Here is a 26,515-nt window from a genome sequence, read left to right as displayed (position 1 = left end):
TCATGCTGTTTGATACAGATTATCTGTAAAGCTACAATATGCTGGAAGTAAGCTCAGTAGCAAAACTGTGTAATGAATAATAAACAAAATATATAATGCTTGGTATAGATGAAATAGGGAAACATTTATGACTTAAACTTTTCTTAATGTCTTTGCCTCTCCTAAGGGGAGCGGTGAGAATTGCCACCTATTTCTAAATGCAGATATTTTGCAGAGTGATTTCTTTTTGCCTGCTCCCCCCCAGCACTTCTCATTGCATCTATTACTCCTCTTGAATGACTATATTGCATTTTGTACAATAAATGGCATTTGAGTGTGTATTGGAAATGACCAGGATTGGTATTAGAAATTAAATAAAATATTACCTTTTTTTTTTTCCTTTTTGTAAATTGTTCCAATGGTAGCAAATTAACAGTAAATTGATAGAGAAAGGTAACCACAGATCCTTTAAATCGTAGTGAAGTTTTTGGCATTCAAGCTAGAAGTGTCTCAATTTAACACATCATTGGTTTGTATTATTAGAAATTTCATTGGTTTGTGGAGCGTATGATGGTTATGCTCTAAAATTGAAAGTACATAGACTCAAGACTTCTACAGTAGGCTGAGCTCCTGCGCGGTTACTGATCAGTGTGCAGCAACTGCCATGGCTTGTTAATAAGCATTGGCAAACCACCATTAAAACCCTACTTGCCACTGTATAGAAAGATTTTTAACAGTACTTATTTTCTTGTTTATAGTTCTATATCAATCATGAAATGGGAACTGAGAGACCAGTAAATGTCATTTGCCACTTTTCAAGTGGCATGAATTTATCATCTTCATTGCGTTTCATCACATTCATCTGTTTCCTTCCAAACAGGAGTAGGGGATTAGAGTGGAAATGTGTCCTGAATCGTTAAAAGAAACTCTGCTTAAAATAGTAGGGTAAATTAAACTAGAAAACTTGTTTCAGTTAATACAGCATGAGCCAAATTTTCCTGTACTGTTTTGAACTTTATTCCCTAAAAATTATCCTAGAACCCCCTCAAATAAGGGGAAATATTTGGTTAAATAGTAAAATATTTTTAGAAGCTTACTAAACTTTAAGAGGGTCTTTATTTGCCAACTTTTATGGATGTCTTCTCCGCAGTGTATTGGGTGGGCACTTAACAGGGGTTTATTATATCTATAAAGTCCTAGCATGATATTTATTCCTTGCCATGTGCAGGCTATGTTAAATGTGCCTTCTGTCACGATCATGAAGCTGGTTTTATTCAGATGGTGGTTTTCCCATCTGTGGGGAATGAGCATTTCTCCACGCTTGTGTGCTGCTAGGTCATTACTTGGGATTTAAGATATGGTCTTTGCTTTTTCTCTCGATGGATTGGACTTGTCTGTTAGCCTTTTGCTCTTAAAGCCTGATTGTTCCTTGCTAGATAAGTAATACCAAAGTGTTTGTGCTGATGTAACTGAAGAAGGCAATGTGTCTGGATCACAGATGGTTTCACTGGCTTGTCCCAGAGCTGCACAAGCTCTGCTGGGGACATGCCTGGTGACACCATTAGCTTATATAAGGAATGCTTGTAATGCTCTGTGGTCCTGCAGCACGATGGGACATAGGCATGGGGTGTCACCAGGCTGGGTAAGGAAACAGCTGTGCCTTTATCAGGTAGTTACGGGTGTTGGTCACTGGACGGAAGAGGGTTTGCAAAACACTTGGGAAACCTAGTAGCAAAGGAAATGCCAGAGTACTTCTTTCTCAGATCTGGAAGTGCCCAAGAAGAGTGTTGTTGGAACAGTTGGCAAGTTGGATCTGCCCCACAGGTTGCAAATTAAATATACTTATTAATCTATTCCATGTGCTAAAATACCTCCCCAGCTGAGGATGCTCAGATCCTGCCCTAGTATAGGCAGGCAATTTTTTAAGGGGTGCAAATCCTGCCACGGTCATGCAGATATATTTGGTCAAGGACACTGTGATGCAGGACATGGCTCTTTTAGAACAAAGAATATCTACACCATCTACACTTGCATTGAGACATTGCCCTGCAAAGACCCTTTTCCTAATGGAACCAAAACTGGTATCTGAATGAGTTGTACTTGAAAGCAATTGTCTGTCTGCTTTTAATTAGTATTGGTTGAATACGACTAGTTGAATAATGTATTTGATGAATAATGCTGTTGTCCATCAAATAAATTATTCAATTAATCTCCTTTTTTTTTTGCATTAGCTAAACACTTCTATAGAAGGTTACAAATATCCACTGAATAATCTATTAGAATGATGCATTGCTTTTCAAATATACTATACAACAAATAATTTTATCTAGTATTCAGCCAAGTTTTCCCTTAATTAAAATTTGCATGTATATAACAACTGTGCCTGAAGAATCACAAAGACTTTAGCTAGTAGCAGACACATGAGGTGCACAGAAGTGTTTCTGTTATTTTGGGTGATTTATGTTTTGTAGCTGCTGTGGTATTGTGTTCAGAGAGTGTGTCAGGGATGCCAAGAGCTTTGAAGAATCTTTTTTTTTCCTTTTTTTTTTAATAGAGTTACCTTTAGACTGATCTCCACATAAATGATATACATTTTACTAGTGAAGTGCGGCCACCCTTGCAAGTGAAGTGGTTGGCAGTCAGTTCATTGTACAAGGGTGGAGAATGAAGAAACAAAGACTGAGGAAAAGAGCCAGTTCCACCATGGATAGATTCACATGGTAGATTCTGACATGCAAAAAGCTCTCACTCCCAGCAAACAGCTCAAGGAGCCCATCTCAGACAGGCTACCTGCTCCTATGAGGGTCCATAACTATGGGAGTCTGGGGACCCAGCTTCCAGAACTAATGTTTACACCAGTAATTTGCACAAGCACATCAGATGCCTGGAAAATAACAAAACACATTTGGTCAAAGCTCCAGTATGAGTAGGGTAATGGCTGACCACTGTCTCCTTCAGAGGTCAACACCATCCACGTGTGTCGGAGCTGGGAGGCAAAAGGGAATGTGCCCAAACCCCCTGTCCAGCCTGCGTCCCCTGCCTCCTTTCTGCTGACACTCCCGAATGCAGGTAGCAGCTCACATTTCCAAATGCACCCATGTCCCATTTTTGGAGATGATAAACTCCCCAAGTCTGGGTTTCAAAAGCCTTTAGATGCCTCTGGATTTTCAAGCTTCAGGTTTGGCCACCCTAACTTCATCTCTCTGGACTTGGGCAGAAATCAAGTGCCCTCTCTGCCTTGGCACTTACAGAAATCCCTTTGGTGCCTCCTATGTTATTAAGACAGCTGAGCACCCCTGAAAATGTGGCCCTAGGAGGCATTGCCAGCTGTGGTGGTCAGCCTGGATGGTCCCACACTGAGATGCTCTAGGAGGTGAGTGTCCTGTCCTGTCCCAAGGAGACACTCGGGCAATGGGAGGCTTTAGCTGCAGAAGAGCAGAGCTGTGGTGCACAGGGCAGCCTGTTGGATGTTTTTCACTAAAATTCACTTAAATAAAGGATGAAAAGCCAGTCCTGTTTCGATTAGGAGGGGAAGCAAGTCCTTTACTCTTGCAATTACATTTTTCTTTAGCTTCCAGTTAGTAAAATGAAAGAATAATTTAGAGGTTCAGAGGATCTCCATGAAGTATGAAATAACCCAGTCTCTGCTGCATTTGAAGACCTTGAAGACAGTCAAGAAAACTGGATTGTGGTCATTAAGGTCATCTGGTTTTGTCTCAGCAAAATCAAGTGGGTTTTGATGTTTAGTAACTTGGTAAAGAATGCTTTTTAAAGGGGAAAAGGAAAAAAGACATTTATTCGGGAATTTAAGTCCTGGGCTTTATTGCTAGCCCTTGGGAATGGTTTTGCAACAGCTCATTGTCTCTCTTGAGTGTCTCTCAAAATGATGTAGGCTTTTGATCTGGCCAACCTCCCTGTATCTTTATTAAAGTTGCAGTTCTTATGATGGTGGATTTAATTTAATGCAGATAAAATTGTGTCTAGGTGACATGATCAGGCTGTGTTATGTAAACTCCTACATTATGACATTCCTCTCACACTAACTAAAAGCTTTGTTGCAACATATTAATATAGAAAGGGTTATTTGTTTTGCTAGTAATAAAGGCTGTATATTTGCTGTTTATAAGTAGTAATAAGGTTGACTTTTACACAACCTTGGGGAGAAAGTTGCGTTATATATTTATTTTTGAAGAGTTAAAAATTAAAAATGCATCTTGTGTATGTTCAGCTGAGACGAGAGCGAAGGAGAGTACATACAAATTCCATCAAATACAATTAGCATAATCAGAGGCTGGATGAGAGCCACAAATGATTGCACAAGGGGAAAAAAAGTATTTTGTGGGATCTTGGTACACTGCCTGAAGCTGAGTGGGACACAAAGCAATAGGAACTATTTTTACACAAGGGCAATTTTTGCTGATACTGCCCTTGCAAGCACCTCTTATTATTTTTATAGATTCTTTTTCTGCCCTAAATTTGTATACTGAATTATCCATGAGAATAAATGTCAGAGTGGATTAAGATTAAATTAGGAACTAGATACTTCAAAACAAAAAATGTCCCTCCTTCCTATGTACTCCTTTCAGTTTAGTTTAGGGGTTTCTTTGGGGAGGGGGTTGGCTTTTTTCCCTGTAGATGCACTAAACTGCAGATGCATAGACTATATTTTCTTTTGAATCTTTATACATTCAGTTTTTCTGCACAGATAATTTAACTTCCAATATCCCATCTCCTTTGGTTTAGGTCTTCATTCTCTTCATAGAGTTCCTGAATTTCTTTCTTCTGCTTGTAATATAGCTGGATGATGTTCTTTGTCATATTTTTTTCCCTTTTTCCCTCTGGTTTTGCTGCAGTGCACACGGGGGCATAGTCAGAGAGTTTACAATGGCTCCTACCATCTGGAGACTGATGAGTAATTTAGACCACTTGTTATCCAGGGCTGCCAGACTCCAGCTTCTAACAGAGCCGATGGAGAGAAGTAGGCATGACACTGAAATTAGGTACCTGTATTACACCATTTAGCTGCTGCCCCTAGATCTTACCAGGTTAGTTATAATAACCCTATTGATGTTAGTAGATAAAAGCTCAGTGTTCTAAAAATTCCCCCCATGTTGTACACAGAGGCTTTGCTTATCTGCACAACAGTCTTTTTCCTCTCTGCTTCTTTTTTCCTGAACTGGTGCTTTTTTTCTGTCACTTTCTGTCTCATCTCTTGTTTTCTCATCATCCGCTCACCTCCTTTCTGCTCCCTCTGACACATGCAAATGCTCCAGAATACATTCATGCACTCACACTTTATTAGTCTTTCTCATATGCATACTTTTCTGGTTCTTATTTTTTGCTGGGCTTGTTTTGTTTGGCATTCTTTTTACATTTTAATGCAAAATATGCTTAAGGGTGTCAATTTAAAATTGCAGTTGTTTAAACACTCCAAATGGTCCCTTTGGGAAGGGGGAGGAGTGCAGGGAATGCAGACAAAGGTGACTGATGATGACTTGTCTGCAGCACATCTTCCTTTGCCCACAAAACCATGTTTACAGAATTGATCTGACCAGTTTCTGGCTCAGAGCAGCCTCCAACAATTGTCTAGCCTTTAATATTTAAAAATGTTAAACCCCAGTGCTTTCCCTCACTTTGTGCATTCAGAGATCTTTCCCAAGAAGGATTCCCATGGGCAGGAGTTGGTCAGTTGAGCACTACCAAGAAATTTTTGAGAAGCAAGATTGAAGGCACATACAGCTGGAAATACAGGTCCCTTCCCATCGAGGAAACTTCTGTTTTCTGAATATAGGAAAGACTTTTTGGAGGCTTTTGAAGTGTTTTAGCTACACCATTCTTTCCCTCTGGTAATCTTACAGCTGAGCTAATGCTACTGATGTCCCTGGGCTTACAGCTCAAGGTAAGATGCTGTGCTGGGCGAGTGACAGCTTTTCCAGACATGGAAATGTCACAAGTTTAAAACCTCCTGTTTATGCCCTATACAGCTGTAAACAGGAGTTTTATTCCACTGAGAAAGGCAGATTTTTAGTTTGCCAGTGGAGTTAGCTCTCCTGGCTAGATCTGAAAGGGCTTGAACTCCCTGAAGCTGAGTATTGAAAAGCTGTAGACAGTCACATTTTATGGATATTTTACTTTTATTAGTGAAATAAAAAAGAAAACAAAACTGAGACCTACCTAGCACAACCTTTGGTAAATATTTTAAATGTACAAATCTACTCATGAAAGAGAAGGAAATTAAAAGATGTCTCAAGATGACTAGTTCCAGAAGGAAATAAATCATTTTTTAAATAACAGCAACAACAGTATCTTACACTTTTCACCTCTTTAAGAATCACAAAGCTGCTAAGGTAGTAACTGCTGTGTAAAATACAAACAGGGAAAGCTGTGTCCACGTGTCCAGCTTGGTACTCAACGTGGCCATGATTCCTTGAAGCAACGTGGGTCTGGATGAGAGGGCTCCCGCATCTCCTCAAAGCGACAGGGGAATATTAGGCAGGCAGAAATGTAATTACTGGAGTTGAAATTGGACAATGGGACTGACAACACATTCTTGGGAAATGTGCTCTGTGATCATTAATATCCATGAAGCAAGCTTGCCAACCGTATTGATTTTGGCAGTGGATTATCACTGACAGCCAGGATGTGCCGCCCTCCTGCCTTATGCGGTGCCCTAATAGGTTCTTAGACAAGCAGCCAGGGTAGTACGTAGAGAACAACTCCCCATGATGTGTTCATGCCATCACAGGTTCCCCGAGTGTGTCAGGTTGACCACTGAAGAGGTCCTGTACAGGTGTTCAGTGCCAGGGTAGCGAGTCCTACATGTTTGGGACGTGCTGGACCCACACAGGCCAGGTACAGATGCACTGTGGAATGTCCAACCTGCTGGCATTGGCAGCTCCATGCAAGTTCCCATCCATATGCTGAGGCTGTTTGCTCCCCTTCTATAGTGAGCTTCGACCAAAATGAAACATGGGCAAAGTCTGACCTTCTTGATAGCTTTTTTTCCTTCAAAATCTTCACTTGCGAGACAGTTTCTGGCTTTAGCAAAAGTAAGACCTGGGTTTCAATAGCTGACACATTAGGTAATGATGTTTACAAGCTGATGATACTTTTGTTCTTAAATTAGCTTGAGTATACCTATGAGGAGGGTGTTGGTTAAAATAATGAGATAAAAATTGAGGAAGTGCAAAATAATACCTGCACATCATCCAAATGATCTTTGTATGTGACATGCATTGAGATTTTGCCCTGATTCTCAACTAGCAATTCCAAGTCCTACTGCAATACAAATAATAACCAGATACTTAGGATAGATTAGAATTTACTTTTGGATCCATTAGCATTTCTGTTAAATCTGACAAACAATTTAGAAAATCTATATGAATTCAAAGTGCCTGCTCATCATATTTTGTGACAGCTGGGTGAATACTTGACATCTTTGTGCTCTTAAAAGAACATATGCAAAGACTCAATTTAATTTGTAGGGTTGAGGGAATTTATTTGCCTAATTTTGAGCCCACTAGCACATGATGGATTTGAAAGTTCAGTTCTAACAGGAGTATAATTGGGTTTTCTTTTCACTTAGGAGAGAGCGTGATAGAAAGGGTGAGGAGAGAGATAGAGACATGGGGAAAATAAAGTAAGAAAATGAAACTGAGAATACTCATGAAAAAAATTGCAGTGAGATTGAAAAAAGAATGTAGCAAGGCAGAGCATGAGAAAAAGCCCGCACATAAAAATAAGAAACTGTTTAAGGGGACAGAAGAGATGAAATAATGTATTCTTAATCATAATGCCAAATGTCTTTTGCCTGAGAAGAGCTGATGCTTTAAAATTTATTCACTGTCGTAGCTGAAAACAAAGATAAAATATTAAGTCTTTAAGTTGCGGGAAGGGAGAGACGGATGTTTCTCTAAATAGTTTCTCAAGCTCAGTAAGTAAAGCAGCTCATCAAATTTTCAGTCTTGCAAGGACAGTTCTTCAGCATCAATACCTGGTGCAAATGGTGAACTGCAAGGATAGGACACACGGCCATAGCCATACAAACTAGATCCTGTGGGTGAACGTCGACCCTGCTGACCAGCAGAAATTAGTCTCATGTCTCCAGTGGTTTCCTTTAGGACACACTCCAGAGGTCAGCTTTCAGTTGCCAAAATACTTAGCTTGATCTGTTCCCTGCATGCATGGAATGTCCTGGGGTGATCACGAGTGACTAAATCCTGTCGGGTGACAGGATGGGCACAATGTCTGCTGGCAGCTACTAAACTGTGCATACCTAGAAATGGAACTGGTACTGTACCAAGTGACAGGGAAGGAGTCTTCCCATACAGATCCTGAAGGCTTCTGTAAGAGACAAAGATGGGTGGGACTTGGTTTGGATCTGACCTGCTCACATGTGCTTTGCCTTTTGTACAGATTACATCACACTCCTTTTCTTACTTTATTTGAAAACTGGGAAAACCCTCTCTCTGCTTTAGCCCCTAGCATGCACAGTGTGATCAATGGCAGTGTAGGTTTCCTCTGTCTTGTGCTGCAATGTGAGCAGCACATCCAGTCCACTGTCCTTCCTCATCCCACGTAGCATGTGGAGCCAGGATTTGCAAGCAGCACAGCATGCCAGCATTCTAAAGTAGCTTTATTAAAAGTCCTTAGGGACTACCTCTCCACATCCCTCATTTATCTTTTAAACGATTCTCTTAGTGGAAGAAAGGGGCAGGAATTGAGTTTGGTTTCACTCTAACTCAGCGTTTATGTTTTCTGAATTACTCCCAAATGAGCTGGCTTCTGATGTCCCCAGACATTTCTTTTGCCTCACATCGGGCACAAAGTCCCTTTGCAGCTGGTCACTAATGGGTCCAGCTGAACCAGCATGAGCCCAAGGCATTTGAAGGTAAATCTCTGTTCAGTGCTTAGGGCCTTGTCAGCTGCTCGAAGTTTAGCTTAGTACACAGCAAATAGAAGTACTTCTCCTGTGCTACTTGTATTTACTTTGATTTTTAGGTAAGAACTACATTTTCAGCTGTATCACTGGCAAGTTTCATTAACAGTCCTTGTCAAACAGTAGCTTTTTCATCTTTGTGCTTCACTAACGTTGTAGAATTAAATGGGTTTTTCTGTCTTTTTGATTGTATCCTGATATTCTGTCACCTCTTGATCTCTGTGTAGTGCACATGGACTGTAAACTCCTTGAGGAACAGACTACTGGGGGAGGAGGGTGTATGGGGGTGTATTTTTCCTTTAGAGGGTTCCTCCTGTGGAAGAGCCCCACATACTGTGGTACTGTGAAATAATAGTAACATTATAATTATAATTATCATTGTTATTATTACTATAATTATTTCCACATTACTTTTGTGATACCTAAGAAACTCAATTTTGTTTAAAGTGTATTGAGAACTCTAGGAAGATCTGGAAATGGCAACCTACAGACACAGCAAATGGCCCGAAGTACTAATACATTTCTGACTTTATACAGCAACTTCTCCTTAATCCTATCACCGCTTAATTTAATCCTGTTTCCTTTGATTGGATCCCCTGGAACCAAATAATTTGTATTGCGTTTTAGTCTGGTATTTCTGATCATTGTCTTTGTTAATTTTATCAGGATTGATTGAACCAGTCATTGAAAACAAATCATATAATTAATCAAATGCAGTATTAGAAAAGCGGGTCCTCAGCTACTCTGTTAGCTTTTACCTTTTGTTTTTCTTTCCTAGTACAAGTTTGGACTTTTTTTTAGAAAGAAGCAGAGAGGACTATTTTAGTAGCATCCACATTTCAGTATTAGAAGGGGAGATATATATGCATTTATATACATCTGCTTATTTTATATAGAATAGAATTAGGATAGGATAGGATGGGATAGGATAGGATAGGATAGGATAGGATAGGATAGGATAGGATAGGATAGGATAGGATAGGATAGGATAGGATTAAAATGGAAGTTGTTCACTGGGAAAGGACCTACAACGATCATCTAGTCCAGCTTTATATCTCCTCTCAAAGCATCTTAATCTCACAAACTCTGTTACCTTTTCTGAAACATGCATGTTTGGTGAAAGATCTTGCCTAATGGCTCAACTTTCTTACTAATTCAGTGATTTTTAAGAGAATCAACATGTGATCTGTGTTTGAATTTAGCACAGAGTCATCAATAAATGTAAAAAACAAGATAAGGCTCTGTGCTTTGTTCTAATAAGATCTGGATAGTCTGGTGTACAGTCAGTGCTTGTCTGAAGCTAACAGTCACTCCAAAAACTGTGCTATACATGAGAAAGGAGATTTTGGATTCACAATAAAGATTATTTTGATCTCCACCTGTTGAGTGGAAAGCATTCCTTTTTTTTTTTCAGAGTAGGTGTGTGGTCCCATTTTGATTCTTCTCTCACTCTGATCAACATTTGTGACCAAAGTTGTCCATTTTGATCTGCAGTGTTAGATATTTATAGATTTGTGTGCTAATTGAAGCTTTATTACAGCTCAGTTTGACTGAGGCAATGGTTGCACAAAGGACAGCTAGAACTCCCTTTGGCTCTCCTGAAAGCAACAGCAAGTTCAGCAGGGGACATGCTGCCTCTTAAGGGGTTTTACCTGTGATGACCCTGAGCTGGCCTCCCTGGCAGTTCTTCCTGGGGGGTTACGAGGGCACTGTCTGACTTGCACCCATCCCAGCAGAAATAGCAGCTTCTGATGGACCATGACCTGCAACAGCAGAGGAGGAAAATTAGGAAGATCAGATAACGACTTGCTGATGTAGGTGAGGTATCCCTACCAAAGGTCATTTAATTTTAGCTTGTCCTTCCCTTCATGGTTTGCAGAACCAACCTGCATTATTTAGGGCTCACAATAACCCCTCTGTCTCTCCCTGTCACCCTGAAGTTTCTTGAGTGGGAAATTATTTTTAGAGGTGGTTTAGTTTGTGTTAACTTCCCATGAGCAAAGAGAGTAGGAGGTATTATGCTTTTTGCAGCATGAATTTTCTTTAAAAGATACATAACAGAGGATTTTCAAAAGCACAGAAGTCTTTGGCCAAACTTCATCCTTGATGGTTTTCCTCTTCTTAATGAGTCCAATGACTCAAACTGGATGCCCAGAAGAATTTAATATTAAAAGAATAAAAATTATCACAAGTTACCACAGAGTAATACTGAAGGATCATCTGATTCACACCCCAAAAATGAGAGTGAGGTGCCTGGGAAAAATGTGTGGCAAGGTAGCACAATTTTGACAGACCTACTAGAAACAGTACCTCTAACTGTACCAATATCAGTTTCACTTTAAATCGTGTGGCCGTGGACAGCAAAGTATGTCTAATAGCCATTTGGTAGATTTATAGCTTGGGATGCGATGTGTTTGCCATAAATCTTTTAGAAGGGTGGTGTTTGAGGCATCTGAAGCAGTCATGCTAGTCCAAGGAAAACAGGAGAACTGGGCAGCTTTCTACAGGTAGCATGGAGGCACGGAAATAAAATGAATGGGAATGATTTGATGTAAAACATACAGAGCAGAAAAACTGGAGAAAATGGTGACTGTGTTTCCAGAAAAAAACATATATTAGCACTCTATTGTAAATCAAATTAAATTACTGCCCCACTGCCTGCTCCTGCACTGAACTTTTTGTGTTATTAAAGCTCTGAATCTGAATGGAAGCAGGGTTGCATCTTGAGACCTCATTCTCAAAAAGGATCTGCCAGTCACGTCCGGTCAGAACAGCTTGGGGAATGTTTACCTTTTTTTAAGAACCAACTGGGAGATGGATAGGTTTGAGCTGTTTTTGCACAGTCTTGTTTGAGTTTTAAAAGGCATTTTCATCTGTCTGCAGAGAAAAAAAAAGATTTTAATAGGAATCATTGAGATATGTAATTTTAGTTCAAAAAAGAATGTAGTATTTTTTACTGTGGAATACATTTGTGTTTCTCCTACACAACCAAAAATTTTAAGAAGACCAGAGCAATTACAGGAATAGCCAGATGTTATCTTGTGTGTAGGAAAAGGGATGGATTATTAAAGTGCATAGTCTCTCAGACAAGTAGCACTTTAATGCTGTTTTTCACATCTTAATTTTAATGACTGCATAACTTACCTTCATAAGATGCTCTTAATTGAACATTTCAGTAGAATTTGAATAAAGTCTAATATGTCTGGGATTCCTCCTCCATTCCTTAAAATATGATGTGAAATTTGTTAGTCTTAATGTACATATCCCAGAGCTAATTGTTTTATCTTGTAAATCAGTTTCTCCTAGTTTTTTCTACGGCTTTTACTTTCAGATATAAAGAATAAATAAATACTTGATTGAAAAGTCATCTTTGTTTTGCAGTAGAAAAAGGGGGAGGGGGCCCACTATATAAATGCAAAAGGATTTTTAGTTCTTTTTTAATTATTTACAAACACTGAATTAAGGGCAGCGGAGTTAAAATTATGCATTAAATTAGCATGTTGCTGATGGAAGACGCTCAAAGAAAGTTGAAATTTTTAAATTACTGTGAGCCAAATTCAGCCACAGTTTAATAGCTTAATTGATGTTGATGAACTTGAGGCAGTGATAAATCTGAACCTATAGGCTTATTTTTCTTTTTGCTGTGAAAGGTAAGCATGCTGTTTCTACAGTGCTGACTGTCCTTTTGTTTGAGTTGACCGAGTATACTTTGATCCTTTTTTTAGAAAAAGAATTCTCTGTTCTGCCTTAAAGAAAGCTTCCTGAGACCTGGATCAGATTATGGAAACCAAAGTGAGCACACAAAAGTGCTTGTTAGAAAGTGAAATTTATGTGCAAACTAAATGTGCCCTTGATGATAGCCTTATTGATCAAGCCAAGTTAATAAATCAGTAATATCACACAGCACTGTTCAACACTCACAGGCTTATATTGGTTTTCCTTTTTTTTTCTTTCTTTTTATGTGCCTGCTGTGTAGGCAGAGAACATGCACTTTCCTGCCACAGAGTGTGTACTACAATTGAAACACTGAGTTCAGAGGGCTTGAATGTAAAATGTCGGCATCCAGTACAAAAAAAAGGAACTTTTATAGCAGTAACTTAATACTGGGATTGGAGCCTTTTACTTCATAAGTATTCCTGTCTTTATTTCTAATGCTTTAGGCCCTGATCCAGAATGAAATTCAGTCCTGTTTGGATAATTACTAGAATTCCATGGAAAATTTGGCATGAAAATGCCATACGGAGTGACTTCTGAACCTAGCCATGGCCAGCATTTGCATTCAAGATAAATGTTTAGTTTTCAAGAAGCCTGCCTTTAGGTTGTTCTTCAGTAGGTTTGCCAGTACACAGGGGCAACATCCTTTGTGCACCCTTGGGATTCTGGTCTGACAAGCACTTATTCCATTATTACCCATATTTCCTTAAGCCCTCTGACAAAAAGCACTTATGATGAACTGGATTTATCTGCCTTCACCATGGGATGCCTGCAGGATCTCTCAGAGCCCTCTCGCGTTGTGCAGTGCATGTTCTCTGTAGCACGAGCCGCCGTGTTGTTCCGGATGTCGCGCGTTTTCTCCTCCGTTGTGAGATGATTTTGCATTCGTAGCTTTGCTCTGATTTGGGGTTGATCTGCATGCAGACCGTGTTAGCAGAGGAGGTTCTGCTCAGGCTAAAGTGGGGCTTCTGTGCTCGAACCCAGTGTCGTGCGCTGATGTCCCTGGTGTCCTGGAGCAGCAAGTGTCGCAGCCGGGACCTTGGTTCGATACCTCAGCTCCGTTCCCTGATGTTCTCGCTGAGAAACGAAGGCAGCTGGGTGAGTACCTGAGCCTCTGCTGGTGAAATTTGCCAAGACAGAATACAAAGTAGCATTTGTGAAGCACTTCTTGTCATTCCATGGTCCTGCATTCATTCCTAGCTGATGACTGTAGCACTGGTGTGAGAGCAGTGGTTGTACTGGGCTATGCAGCCACCAAACAGAAATAAATACCACCTGTGGTCAGTTCACAACTTTTTCAATCCCATCCCTCTCCCTTCTTTACCATAATCTCATTACTTCTCTTGCCTTCCCAAACCTGCAGCTAATGTGGATGGTGAGCCTTAGAAAGGGTTAATGAGACAGCGGCAGTTGACCCATTCCCAGTATGGAGTTATCTTCCATTGCGTTGTCAAAACTCAGGAATTTGGGCTGTCTGATTTTTGAAGGTAGCCAAGGCTCAATCCAGGAAAGTTGGGGTTGATTTTGATGGGGGGAAGAATCTGGACATGCTCATATATCTGCCTTCTTAACAGCTCACAAACTGGGTGGTGAGAAGCTCTGCTACGCGTGGAGCAGGATCAGGTGCTGTGCCTGTATGGGACTCCCACAAATGGGTGGAATGCAGCTCACTCAAGAGAGGCAGCAATATATTTTGTTGAGGTAGTTGAGTTAAGTTCATTGGAACTTAACAAAATTTAACAGTGGTTTACAAAGGTTCAAAAACGCTGATGGTGAGGCTCACTTTATTAATTACTGCATGGAAGAAACATACAAATGAAAATGAAATTAGAGTCAAGTTAGAATGTTTTGCACAGAGACTAGAGGTGCAGAAGCATAAGGAAGACCCTCCCAGTGAGTCATGAAGTTCAGAGTGGACTCCCTTGCTTTCTAAACTGCTGGTGGAGCTTAGGTGCAGCCAGGTCCAGTCTGAGTCTCAGACTTGGACAAAAGTCTAAATCTAGTGAAAAAAATACAAAGAGTAAGGAAGAGCCTCTTGCTGAGTTATAATGTTCAGAGTGGATCCGCTTGCTTTCCAAACTCCTTATGGAGCCTTGGTGCAGCTAGGTCCAATCTTAGTCTCAGACTTGGCCAGGGCTTTATGTCTGATGGAATTACCTATACTAAGTTTATAATAATTGAGTAGCTACATGAATTAGTAATGTTTCCTTAGTATTAGTTTAGCATCCTGTCAGATCTGCCATTGGTTAAAGATCTCTCTGTCTCAAGGAGCCACCTTGAGAGGTGTCCCAGCTCAAGGGGAGATCACCGCCGTGCAACCAGTCTACCTGGCCAGAAGAGCTCAAAGAAGGCTCACTTAAGCTGTCATATTTATGGACTAAAGGCTCATAGTCAAATTGCATGCAATGGAAAAGGTGTGCATGAGATCTGTTGTACCCACAAATTGCTCCTTGATTAATGAGTCTTGCAAAAGCCACTGGTTATTCACATGTTAATCACATGATCAGTGTTCCAAGTTCATATGCATCGATGCCCACTGTGTCACTCTATTTCTTTGTGGGTTTTCAGAGAACAAATTGAAACTAGAGGAGTTCTTGACCTGGACACGACTCAGACCTTTACCTGTTTTGCATCCTGTACCAAACTACCCTAGTTTGGTTAAGGGGTCAAGGGCACCCATCACATGGATATGTGCCCCACTGTGCTCATGGGTTTCTCTAAGCCTGTGTCATTAACCTCAAACTGGGGACTGTTCTTAAATCTTCTGAAAAGCAGAAATGGAAGCAGACTGTACCCTGCTGCTAAGCCATGTCTCTGAAGGCTGTGCCTTAGTGCTCCGGAGCTTACACTGGCTGGTGGCTCATCGCTGGATGGTGTTCAAGTTGTTTAAGTATTGAATTATTCTCTCTACTCAAGAGGGGACTAAGACTGCTTTTGTCTTTTATGCAGGGTAATAACATTTTTCCTGTGAGTTAACTGTATTATTCTCTTTCTTGCTGCTCCCACATTAGTTTTGGAAAGAGAAAAACAACGCTGTGTCATCGCAGAATTGCCTGGTGATGGGAACTGTAAGGTAGATGAGTTCTTCTCTCCACCCATGAGCAAGTTCTTGAATGAGGTTTTACTGCAGGACTGTTCGTTCTCTTCCTCTTGCACATCGGCCTGTCCATATCTCTTAGGTTTTTAATACATTATAGTACATCCATCTCTTAGAACAACAGTTTCATTTCTGTAGCCCAGGCCAACAGTCAGTGCTAGGGAGATATTGCTGTCATCACTGCATCTTTAAAAGCTCTGCTTCCATCCTTAAGAGATTCTCTGGCTATGGACTAAACTCAGAATTATGCTTGGGGTCCTGTCCAGCGCAGTATGGGAATCTACTCCAGATGAAGATCTATCCCTGTATGGTTCAGATTTTACATGCATACCTCATCCACACAAATAATACCTGTTTCATGCAATATTTAACAGTGTGAACTACAAATTAGACCATAAACTCTTCAGTTCAGAGACCACTAAACTTTTTAGAGCATCAGACACATGCAGACTTAAAACCCAACCAGGGCCACCAGTCATTACCAGTTAGAGAGAGGAATAGAAAACAGCTTTAAAAGGAATTCCCTCATTAAATTGAAGGGGCTTTTAGCCATGACAGGCCATAAAATCTGAATCCCTGCGAGGGAATGTTTTACTCTATATATGCGTGTGTCATAGCCTTTGTAGTTTCAATGAGGAGAGAGAATAGACTGGGTTGCATATTGGATACATTATTTGGTATTAAGCTGCCATTCCAAATCTCTTTTGGATAATTGGAACAAAGAATCACTCCTTCTCATCCATCATTTTAGATGAAGGCCTTAGTAAAATAATTTTGATTGCTGGGAACCACAAATAGGATCCCTCTTCCCAGATTAGTTCTTTTTGCTCATGAAACTGTTTGAACAGGCCTTAGCACTCTGATCCGTGGCAGGATGTATGTCAGCAGTTCCACAAGCTTTGGGGAAATTGCTGAAATGTGTTTATAAGGACCTCCTAGGAAGTGTTTGGTGGTGTTGAGCCTGGGGAAGATTGTGTTGGAATTTTTGTTGTTGGATTTTTGTGGTTGTTGTGTTGGATTTTTTTAATTCCACTAACATACTCTTTGATGCTGCTAGTAGTAGTAGTAGTACAATAGGTCTTATGTTTCCACTGATGTAAAAAAGGTCTTACTAAAAGTTTAGGTTTTATTTCATCAAAGATTTGTAAAACTTTGGACTTAAAGTCTAACTTAGTTATAGCTATGCCTCTGCAACACCTAATAGTAAACATGTAAACTGATGCAGTATGAACTGAATTACTAGTTCCCAATCTTGAGCACCCAACTGATAGCTGTGAACTCATGAACCTTCTTGTGGATATTTTGAAAAGCCCCATGAATCTGAAGATTTTTAATGTTTTAATATAATAAGGTTCAGTGGACCAGCTGTACACCAATTACTGTTGCCTATGGGCCATGGTTTATGACTGTTTGAGCTACAAAAAATTGACAGTCTGGCAACTTGTCTGTGTGGGTCTCATGTAATTCCAAAATTGTTCCATCTTGCTCTCTTCTGCCTGTACATCTGTGTTGTGGTTAGTTTCCTTAAAACTGGGAGACTGCTCCCTGCTGGAGTTCAAAGTGTGGCAGGTGGTGAAATGCAGGCTTCAGCTGAACATTTTATTGGTTCTTAATGGTGATTTCAAAATAAAGAAGGAAAAAAATCCTCAGATTTGGTTTCAGAGTACTCTATCCATGACAAAGAGCACAAATTGAACATTTTAGGGCTACTACAAAGATGCTGATGATTGGTTTAGTAGTCTTTGTAGTCTGCCAGGAATTTCAGGCAATTAACTAGCCAGTGCTGCTGTTGACTAGCCAGGCTTCAACAGACCTTTTAGAAACCTTCTGGTCTTTTCATGTAAATAGACATTTGGCAGTATTTTAAGATGTATACCCAGTAGATTTTGTAATGCATTTCCTTTTTTCATGTGTTCCATGTTTAATTCAAACAAGCATCTGACATGAAAGCTAAAGATAAAAGTGTAACATAGTACAATTAGTTTCTGTGAAGTCTGTGGATCACTAATGGAACACAGCTCTTCCCCCTGCACAACCAGCATAATACAGGCCATTTTTTGGTCATTTGTGTTGTACATTAAAAGCATCAAATAGAGGGCTGTCATGTGCCTGAGCACATGGACAGAAAGTTCCTTTGTTTGATAACATTGGAAATAATTTCGCTTTCCAGAGACGCAAATGGGTAATTGCTGCAATCGGATCAGAGACATGTAACACTTGTAATGTAACCCTTCATGTATTAATAAAAATAACGCAGAAATTAGATCAGAGACCACAAGTATGTATATATTAAAAAAGGAAGTTCAGTAAGCGTTTTTTTCTGTTTCCACCACCATTATTGTCTGTGTTTCATGAATGTGTGTTGTGATTTCATACCAACTGGTCTCTACCACTTTCTGATCAAATAAATACAAGCTCAGGAGTACAGTTTGAAAGCAACATGCTGGATTTGGGCATTTAAATTCACTGAGTGTCTAAGAAGCAGGGTTTCTGAGCATGTTTAGTGAAACAAAATTTGGAAAAAATTAGAATTTAGCTCATCTATTGACAGCAAACCTGCAATCCTCATTCCTCTTTATTAATGCTCAAAGTATGAAGTTTAAATCTGGACTTGGCTGAAAACTTCACCAGTTTCACGTGTGTCTAATCTGGTGCTCTAGTTTTTTTGGAAAGCAAGTTTCAAAATAGGCAACTGGATTTTTGTAGGATTTAGGGGAGCTGTGTCACATACTCCCTTTCTTACCCATTCTGTACAGAGCATGTGGGTTCTTTTGAAATTGTAGCATGTGTGGGGTTCTGTATTATTCAAGGTACAGGGATAATTTTTTTCTTATTTTAGATTGACAGTGTTTTAAAGGAGGTTGGGGATGTAACAAAGTTAAACAAGATACTGCATGTCTCGACAATGCCACTCAAAAATGACAAGTGTGTATTTCAAACCCACTCGTAAGACCCATTTCATACAACAAAGAAATGCAACATACAGATACCACATGTGGAACGCACCAGGCATGATTGAGTCATGAATCCTCCTCTCTGTTCCTAAAAATGCCCAGTTCTCTATATTGCATTTACAGGTTTTAAGGCTTTACTTTAGGATAAATATTAGTGTTTCAGGAGGAAGTATTTTAGCTGATATATAGGCAGAGACTGCCGGTGGTGCTTTTTTTTTCCTCTTCTTTCTTTTTCTACTGCAGAGTGCTTTGGCTGCTGTTAAACAGTTTAGCTGGATCCAAAGGGATACTGCTAACATGAACTGGTAAACCACCAGCAGTGTTATATCCTCCTGTGTCAAAGACCTTGTACAATGTAAAAGCTAAAGGTATTCAGATTAACCATTTTCTCAGGACAATTTATAAATAGAAAGCATTTCAAAACTGAGATTTATTTCTTCCCCTCCTGCCCTTTCTTCGCCATGAATAGAGCAGAGCTCTTAAAGCTCTTGACTGTCTGCATGTCCTCTCTTTATGTCTTTTCTTTTTATTTCAATTGCAAAAGTTATAGAAGTAGTTGAAATAGTGGGGACAGAAGGAATTGTGAGTCTAAAACCAGGACATCATTGTTCTTGGTGCCAGTAGAATAGAAAGAAAATCTGGAGAAATTAAATTAAAAAAAGGAAAAACACACAGACACACAAACACAAAAAAAACACACTCAAAAAAACCCAAAAGGGCAACCAAAAAAACCCAAAACAGAACCCACAAACTATGGAAAAGAATAAATTGATGTGCTTTGAAAAACAACAATCTAACTTCAAGATTCCATAGGTAAAGAGAATCACATTTCCCTATGAGCATCTACATTTTACAAAGAATAGCATTTCTAGGAGGGTAAAAATCCCCATTGTGGCTTCTGGGAGCAAAGAGATCAGCACAGCAAAAACCCTGACCTCCATCAAGGTTTGCACCAAAAACTCCCAGAGCCCATGGAGGTTAAAGCTCAGGTGGAAAACGGTGTGGGTGTCAGGAGATGTCGGAGGCTCTTGGATGAAGGAGGGAGCATTGGATCCCGGGTGCTAGTGTGGGAAAAAGGGAGGGCAGGAGGAAGCAGGCACCTCCAGAGGATTTAAAGACAGGAGGAATGACCGCTGGGCTTGGGAAAGGTGTGCCTGTATTTGCAGAGGGCATAAATGGATCTGCTAATGACTTCCTTTCATGGGGTGATTGAGGTACTCGTGATGGGGGAAAAGGCTGCTGGTGTTGACAGAGATTTCATTGGTACTGTGTGACCCAGGGCATTTATGGAGCTGCTGTGCCCTCATCTCTGAGTTAAATTACTTCCCAGATGTAAGGCAAACAAGCAATCGCTCAGACTGGTCTCCTGTTCTTTATGGCTTCAGTCCTCAATACTCATTCAGCAACAGGCAGCTGGTTCCTTTTGCTTGGTTTAGAGGTTCTGACACCAGTAAAAACAAAACAAAACAAAAAAAAACTTTTAATCTTCCAGCAGTCAAATACACTGCAGACATAAATAAATGAGACCTGTTGGAGCACCCTTGTTTTTGACAGGCCTTTTCTCAGCAAAGGAATGGTTGTTTGGGAAGATCCCCCTAAAACTGCAGCAGGGGGGCTTGCGTAGCATTTAAATCCACGTGATAGCTTCTTCATCAAGAGATCTCTTTCAGATCATATCCCCTTTGATGATTATTCAGCCCCAATACTTCCCAGACTTTACAGTTATTTTAACCTCTCTGAAGACCTGCCAACATACCCACTTTAGCAGCCAATGATGTTATGCTGCCTTTTTTTTTTATTGGCATTCAATTTTAAGGGTTGACAGACAGTAAATACTAATACTTCTCCTTACTGTTCTACAGTAATTTGTCCTACAGTTGTAAATAAGTCTCTCTTGTTCTGCCTCCTGCTAAACAAAACTCACTCTTTTCAGAAGACATTGAGCAAACAGAGGATTTTCCCATTTTATGTAGCTGTGACTGAATGGATATTACTATGTCTGGGTTGTCACTGAGGGGGTTTATTTACATCGCAAATGAAGCAACTTATTTCTGAAAATAGTAGTTTGTTGAGGATTCTTTTTTTTTAATGGTAGATCTATTAAATATCCAGAAGTATTTTTGTCAACTATTTTGTGTTTCCATCTGGGTGTGTCATGCAAGCCTGGAGGAGAATCACATAATTTTTAGGGTTGGAAGGGACCTCTGGACATCATCTGGTCCAGCCCCCAAATGAATGCTATTTAAAGATCTGAGGATATCCTCTTGGACAGTAACAAATAAGCAAGCTACTAGCTTTGAGGAACTGTAATTAATCCCAGCAGTCAAAACATTTTTATTCTGTATTTTTCTTTCTCTCTGGTAGACACCTTGCATTTCCAAGACTGAAAATCAGCCTCAAGGACTTGCAACGAGCGTCAGGTGGGGACAGACACCCATCAATCAGTCCACACCCTGGGACACTGATGAGCCTCCATCTAAACAGATGAGGGAGAATGAAAACCCAGGTAAGTTTCTAATCTTATTTGTAATTCTGCCAGGGAAAATCGTTGGAGGCAAATTCAATGCACTATCTCCATTTACCTCTGTAAATTAGACTTCATTGTGAGCCCTTTCTTTATTCTTTAGAAGGGGTTTTCTCTCATTGTAAAGACCCTTCAAGTTTCTTCTGTGCCGGGGCTAATATGAATGTATTAAGATGCTGCAAGTTCATTAGAGTGGTTTCTTTTTTTTTTCCTTCTCTGCCTCCACTAGAGGAAAAGGCACTCTGTAATACTTTAAGACCTCTTTTATGTCCAGAACTACCTGAAATGATTTCCAGCTTCCAGACACATATCATACATTGTGCTACTATGCCAGACGCCTAATTACAATGTCTTTGTAGTGGCTGGAGCACCATTATTATACACACAGAGTGTTTGTCAGGGAGCCGTGAAAGCGCAGCGGGAAAAGAGGTTAATTTTCTTGGAAGTGTGCGCTTAAGCTGCATAAAGTGCAAAATACATAAAACCACAAACATGCTGCATGTCAACTGACGAGTATTTTAACAATTGCGCTCACATCGCTGCAGCAATTTTATGCACTTACTGCTTGGGAACGGCTCCAGACCCTGAACTGCTTCAGGTGTCGTGCAGGGGGGCGCATCGGCGCGATTCGGTGGCAGGCACAGGTGCGGGAGGGGAAGGCTGGGAGTGTTTATTTGTGTTCTACCCCGTGCCGAGCCCACCACCATTGCTGACCTTCCTTTGTGCCGCAGGTGCAGCGCCCTGGGTCACCACGGTGGCAGCGGGCAGCCAGCCCGCCCTGATCACGCACTCCTACGGGATGACACAGCCACCCACCTTCAGCCCCGCCGCCAACGTCCAGGCCCCCGTCATCGGTGTCACACCTTCCCTCCCTCCGCACGTCACCCCCCAGCTCCCGCTGATGCCGGCCCACTACCAGCTCCAGCCGCAGCCCTCCCAGCCCCTCAGCAACATGGTGGTCAACCTCCAGAGCCAGCCCTTGTACACCAACAGCCAGCCCCTCAGCATGTCCTCCATGAGCGGCGTGGGCCCGGTGGCCCACCCGGGCCCCGGGGCGGTGGGCAATGGCCACCTGGCCTGCCCCATGCTGCCGCCGCCACCGCCAGCCCTGCCCTCGGCCGCCCTGCCCAGCACCGCCCCTACCACCAACGGGCAGGCGGCCACCCCGCTGCCCCCCAGCGCGGCGGCGGGCGGCCCGGACAACACCAACGGGGTGCAGATGCTGCGGACAATCGGCGTGGGGAAGTACGAGTTCACGGACCCCTGGCACCCCAAAGGTAAGGCGGGCCGGCTTGGCCCCATGGGGCGTGCAGCAGGGGCGGGTGGCAGCAGAGCCTCGGCATCCCTGCCACTCTTTGGGCCTGCCAGCCCCGCCCTAGCGACTGTCTCCACACTTTTCTAAAATGCAGAGCTTTTGTGAGTTACTGATGACAAAAAGCAGCATATTAACAAGAGGGAGGATGAGCTGTGGGCGTATTTTGTAGTGAAAAGCAGCTTTCAGGGCCATTGAATAAGCCGGTGCTCCCAAGGGTAAAGCAACCATCATCCCTTGCCACTCCCTTTGAAACACACCCCTGTTTCCACCTGACCTCTGTCCCCCTGGCTGCAGTTGTGCATCAGCCACAACACTGGCCACCTTCTTCAGCCCTTGTCTTCTCCATGCTCTGGTAGGAGCCCAAGCCAAACACAAGTAACCCACTGACTGCAGCTGAACAGCACAAACGCATTCAGCATTAAGGGGAAAACTTCATTACCAGCTTCACTGGGCTCAAATGCTGCAAAACACCCTGAATAGTCATGAGCGTTCTGGGAGGTTGACCTTTTCCGATGAGTAGTTTGTAAATGAGCCCCACCGCTGGGTCATGGTGGAGTGTTATTTCCAAGTGTCTTACTCCAGACACTTCAAAACTCCCTGCGCTCTGTGTGCCGAGTTTCTAATTGCATTTTCAGAGTTTTCCCTTCCTCCCTTGCAAATCACGACTAGGCCACATGTGCAGGTAAAGCGAAATGAAGCTTACGAAAATATAAATGTGGACCTATCAGCAAAATCAATTAAATTGATTTTGTAAAAAACCCGCACCTTCATTAAGTCTGTGATATTTTATGTATACATTTGTATTCAGACACAATCCATGTGTAAATTATGTATTTGCCACAAGCTATTAAGTTCTATTGTGTAGCTCAGTATTAAGGACAAGGAATCTCTATTAAAAATGATTAGTCCAATAACTCTTTCTGCTCATTACATAAATTGAACTTTGGTATGTGCAAATTCTTACCAAACTTCTCTTGAAATGGAGCTCAGACACAAGCTCAGCCGTCCTTTTCTAAAACTAAATATTCAGATTGCTTTTAAATTTTCAGCTCCAAACCCCAGATATGATGAGGGCTCTTGCTGGATGGTGAGATTCTGAATTTTTCTTTGAGCTCTGGATGGGTTTTAAGTGACATTAGCCCAGTCAGGTAGCTAAAAATTGACCAACAACTGTTTTATAAGAGTTTAGTTAATTCTTTCACTTTAAAAAAACAAAGAGAAAAAGCCAAAATCCACTAAAGCAATTTGTCAGGTCATGTTTATAAGTTAAAAAGCCTTGATTTTGTAGAAGGAGAAAGGGTAGAGATTTATACCCTAATCTTGGTAGACTGAGCAGTAGTGGTTCTGTTGGATGTCTGTGTCCTCCGTAGAAGCTATTTGTCTTCTACAAGGCATCATCTCTACTTTCCATAGCCACCTATTCCAATTTGCTGCACTGGTTACTTGGATGCCTGATCAAATTAACGCAATTTAAAGGATTACTTGGTGTCATTGGAGACATGTGCAAATATACAATACAAGGGAAAACACATAAGCTTAAACCACTTTTACGGCGGTAATTTGATCACATATCTGAGCCCTAGTGACACTAACCTAGTGAGACAAATGAGCACGTCAGTGACTGCACACTTGAGGTTGGGAATACTCCTAAATGCCTCGCGTACTTAGGGCCAGCAGCATCAGTTGTTATTTACTCTTCCTCCATCAATTAACCTTCAGCAGATCTCTGGCTGGCAGATGAAGTGAACTTCAAATCAGAGCCTAAGTAAAAAGATCGTAAAATATTTAATCGGTCTTTTAATATTTGATTTACAAATTCTTAGTCAGCATTTTTGCTTAACCTGCTGTAAACCCTAGTCTAGTCTACTCTAGTCCAAGCACCCTAGAGACCAGTTGGCCCAGGAGGTGTTCATTAAGGTGCAGAGGAGAGTTCTTCATTGGAGTATGCCTGGCATGCCAGACCTAGGTCTGGTCCTGTGTTTGGAAACCTCTGTACTGAGGAGGAGGATCATAAGGAGAATATTAAAACAAGCAGTATTTCTAATCCATGGCAACTCTTGACACATTTGCCTTACTGTACCTTATAAACTGCAGGCTAGAAACTGTTTTTCCAGGGATTAGCTGGCTTCTGTCTGACCATCAGCTATCGAGTTATTCCCGTAGTGGTTAAAAGCAAACAAACGTAAGATAATGAAGCGTGCATATACAAATGTCTCATAAGCAGGACCTATTTTATAGAGAAAAAGTAATTCCTTCCTCTGTTTCTAATCTTAAAAGCCCTTACATCTAAAGCTATAATTCTTCTTGACAAACCTGAAGTCAGAGAAGATTTGGTTGTTTTTGAATAAGAGAGAAAGAATCAGGAAAGAGGAGACAACTGGGTGCTGAACCAGACCTTAAAATCTCATTAGAAAAAGATTCCTAATATAAACTCTATGGGTTTCAATGTGGCTCAATTTTCTAATTATTTTATGTTTTAATTTTTGCCCTCAGGGATTTCAGTCTCGAGAGCCTGGCTGATTTCACAGTCTTTACATGATAGACACCTTTCTCTCCAGGAATGAATGGAAACTAGGAGAGAATACTAAGCTGTTAAATATACAAGTTCAAACTAGTTCCTACAAGTTTCACTTAAATATTCTCTCTCTCTCAGAGAACCTTGGCCATATAAGAACCACTGCTAATGGCCTTGAGATCTATCTCATTATCGTGAAATACTCTAAATTATTATTTCACTTGACAATCCAGTCTTGTTCAGGTTTGAATAATTACCCAACTATCCTTCAAGTGATAGAGCAGTTTTCGCTGGTTAATATGATAGGGTTTCTTATATTTTTAGACTTTGTTAGGAAGCTGATTTGAAACAACATGTTTTATTTCTCATAATTATCTTTCATTTGGCTGTGTACATGTTTGGGCCATTGTATACTCTGTTCGTGCAGAACTAGGTTTCTTACTCAGCTGTTTCTAAACAGAAGTAAACAAATAAGTTACCAAAAGTTAAAGGCACTGCTGTTGTGCTGTCTCATTTGCAATAGGTCAAGAGATCTCACTTACATGGCTGAAAGAGTCTAGTCATTCCATGGCTCTGCAAAAAATACCCTTTGATAACAAGAACCGTGATATAAAACAGTTATGTCATTCTCCCTACAGTGTTACAGCTAATTTCTACCTAATTCCATTGAAACTACTTGTAAGAAAACTTTTGCCTAGATTAGAGATCTTTTTGGTCTGGATGGGCTATATTCTGTTAAATATGAATGTTAACTTTAGTTACATAATCCATTTACTTACTGAATTTATAGCATTGTCACATTATGAGAGACGTAAATAAAGTTCCAAAGTAATTATTGCTTTTAGCAATGTATGAAGAACTGTAGTCATCATCATGGCTAGGCTTCGCGAACGAAGATTTGGGAAGGGCTCTACCCACTTTTCTTGCAAGCGCGTTGGTGGCTAAAAAGGCCAATACGAGAGAGGCAAGTCCGGTTGCAAAAGACACAGCAGAAAGACTCCTTGGATGGTATATTCTGCAAGGCACGATTCTTTCTGCGTTGTCTTTTCTCCTCAAGGGTGATCCTGCGTGCTTTCTCAAAAGCATCAGCAGCGTTATAAATGGTGTGTCTCCAGGCCTCCCGATTGGAGGCCAGAGTGGACCAGTTATGGTGGTCAATATGCCCGAGGCTGAGTTGTTGCTTCAGGGAGTCCTTGTATCTTTTCTTCGGAGCTCCTCTCTTGCGGCAGCCGGTGGCAAGTTCACCATAAAGCAGGATCTTAGGGAGGCGGTGGTCCTTCATCCTGGAGACGTGCCCTGCCCAACGCAGTTGCGTTCTCAGTAACATGGCCTCAATACTTGTAATTGCTGCCTGTTCTAGAACAGATGTATTGGTCACATAATCTGACCAGTGGATGTTTAGGATTGTACGGAGGCAGCGTTGATGGAAGCGTTCTAGGAGACGCAGGTGGTGGCGGTAGATGACCCATGATTCGGAAC

General features: G+C 41.1%; 1 protein-coding gene and 2 long non-coding RNA genes across 7 annotated transcripts in view; 1 reads left to right on the top strand and 2 right to left on the bottom strand.

Moving 5' to 3' along the window:
• The window catches only part of KLHL29 (kelch like family member 29), a 395,224-nt gene that overhangs the window by 232,128 nt on the left and 136,581 nt on the right, over positions 1-26,515 (top strand). For 3 of the 5 annotated variants that reach the window (XM_027690064.1, XM_027690066.1, XM_027690063.1), the window contains 3 exons: positions 13,616-13,729; positions 21,047-21,188; positions 21,938-22,483. In XM_027690064.1, coding sequence (XP_027545865.1) covers positions 13,616-13,729; positions 21,047-21,188; positions 21,938-22,483 — 802 coding nt within the window. Of the gene's footprint in view, positions 1-12,560; positions 12,710-13,615; positions 13,730-21,046; positions 21,189-21,937; positions 22,484-26,515 lie in introns of those variants that run through there. The other 2 variants (XM_027690067.1, XM_027690065.1) reach the window with 2 other exon arrangements.
• On the bottom strand, positions 10,579-12,562 carry LOC113970786. Its single transcript, XR_003535333.1, has 3 exons — positions 12,062-12,562; positions 11,708-11,794; positions 10,579-10,680 (listed from the first exon to the last, which is right to left on the bottom strand). It is a non-coding gene; the product is annotated as an uncharacterized LOC113970786 (long non-coding RNA).
• Positions 21,095-22,253, bottom strand: LOC113970785. Its single transcript, XR_003535332.1, has 3 exons — positions 22,171-22,253; positions 21,769-21,998; positions 21,095-21,158 (listed from the first exon to the last, which is right to left on the bottom strand). It is a non-coding gene; the product is annotated as an uncharacterized LOC113970785 (long non-coding RNA).

The sequence above is a fragment of the Neopelma chrysocephalum genome, unplaced genomic scaffold (assembly GCF_003984885.1).
Source record: "Neopelma chrysocephalum unplaced genomic scaffold, ASM398488v2 Primary Assembly neopelma1_80, whole genome shotgun sequence".
In the NCBI taxonomy this organism is placed as follows: domain Eukaryota; kingdom Metazoa; phylum Chordata; class Aves; order Passeriformes; family Pipridae; genus Neopelma; species Neopelma chrysocephalum.
Note: the sequence above shows the minus strand (reverse complement) of the source record. Positions and strands in the feature narration are given on the sequence as shown.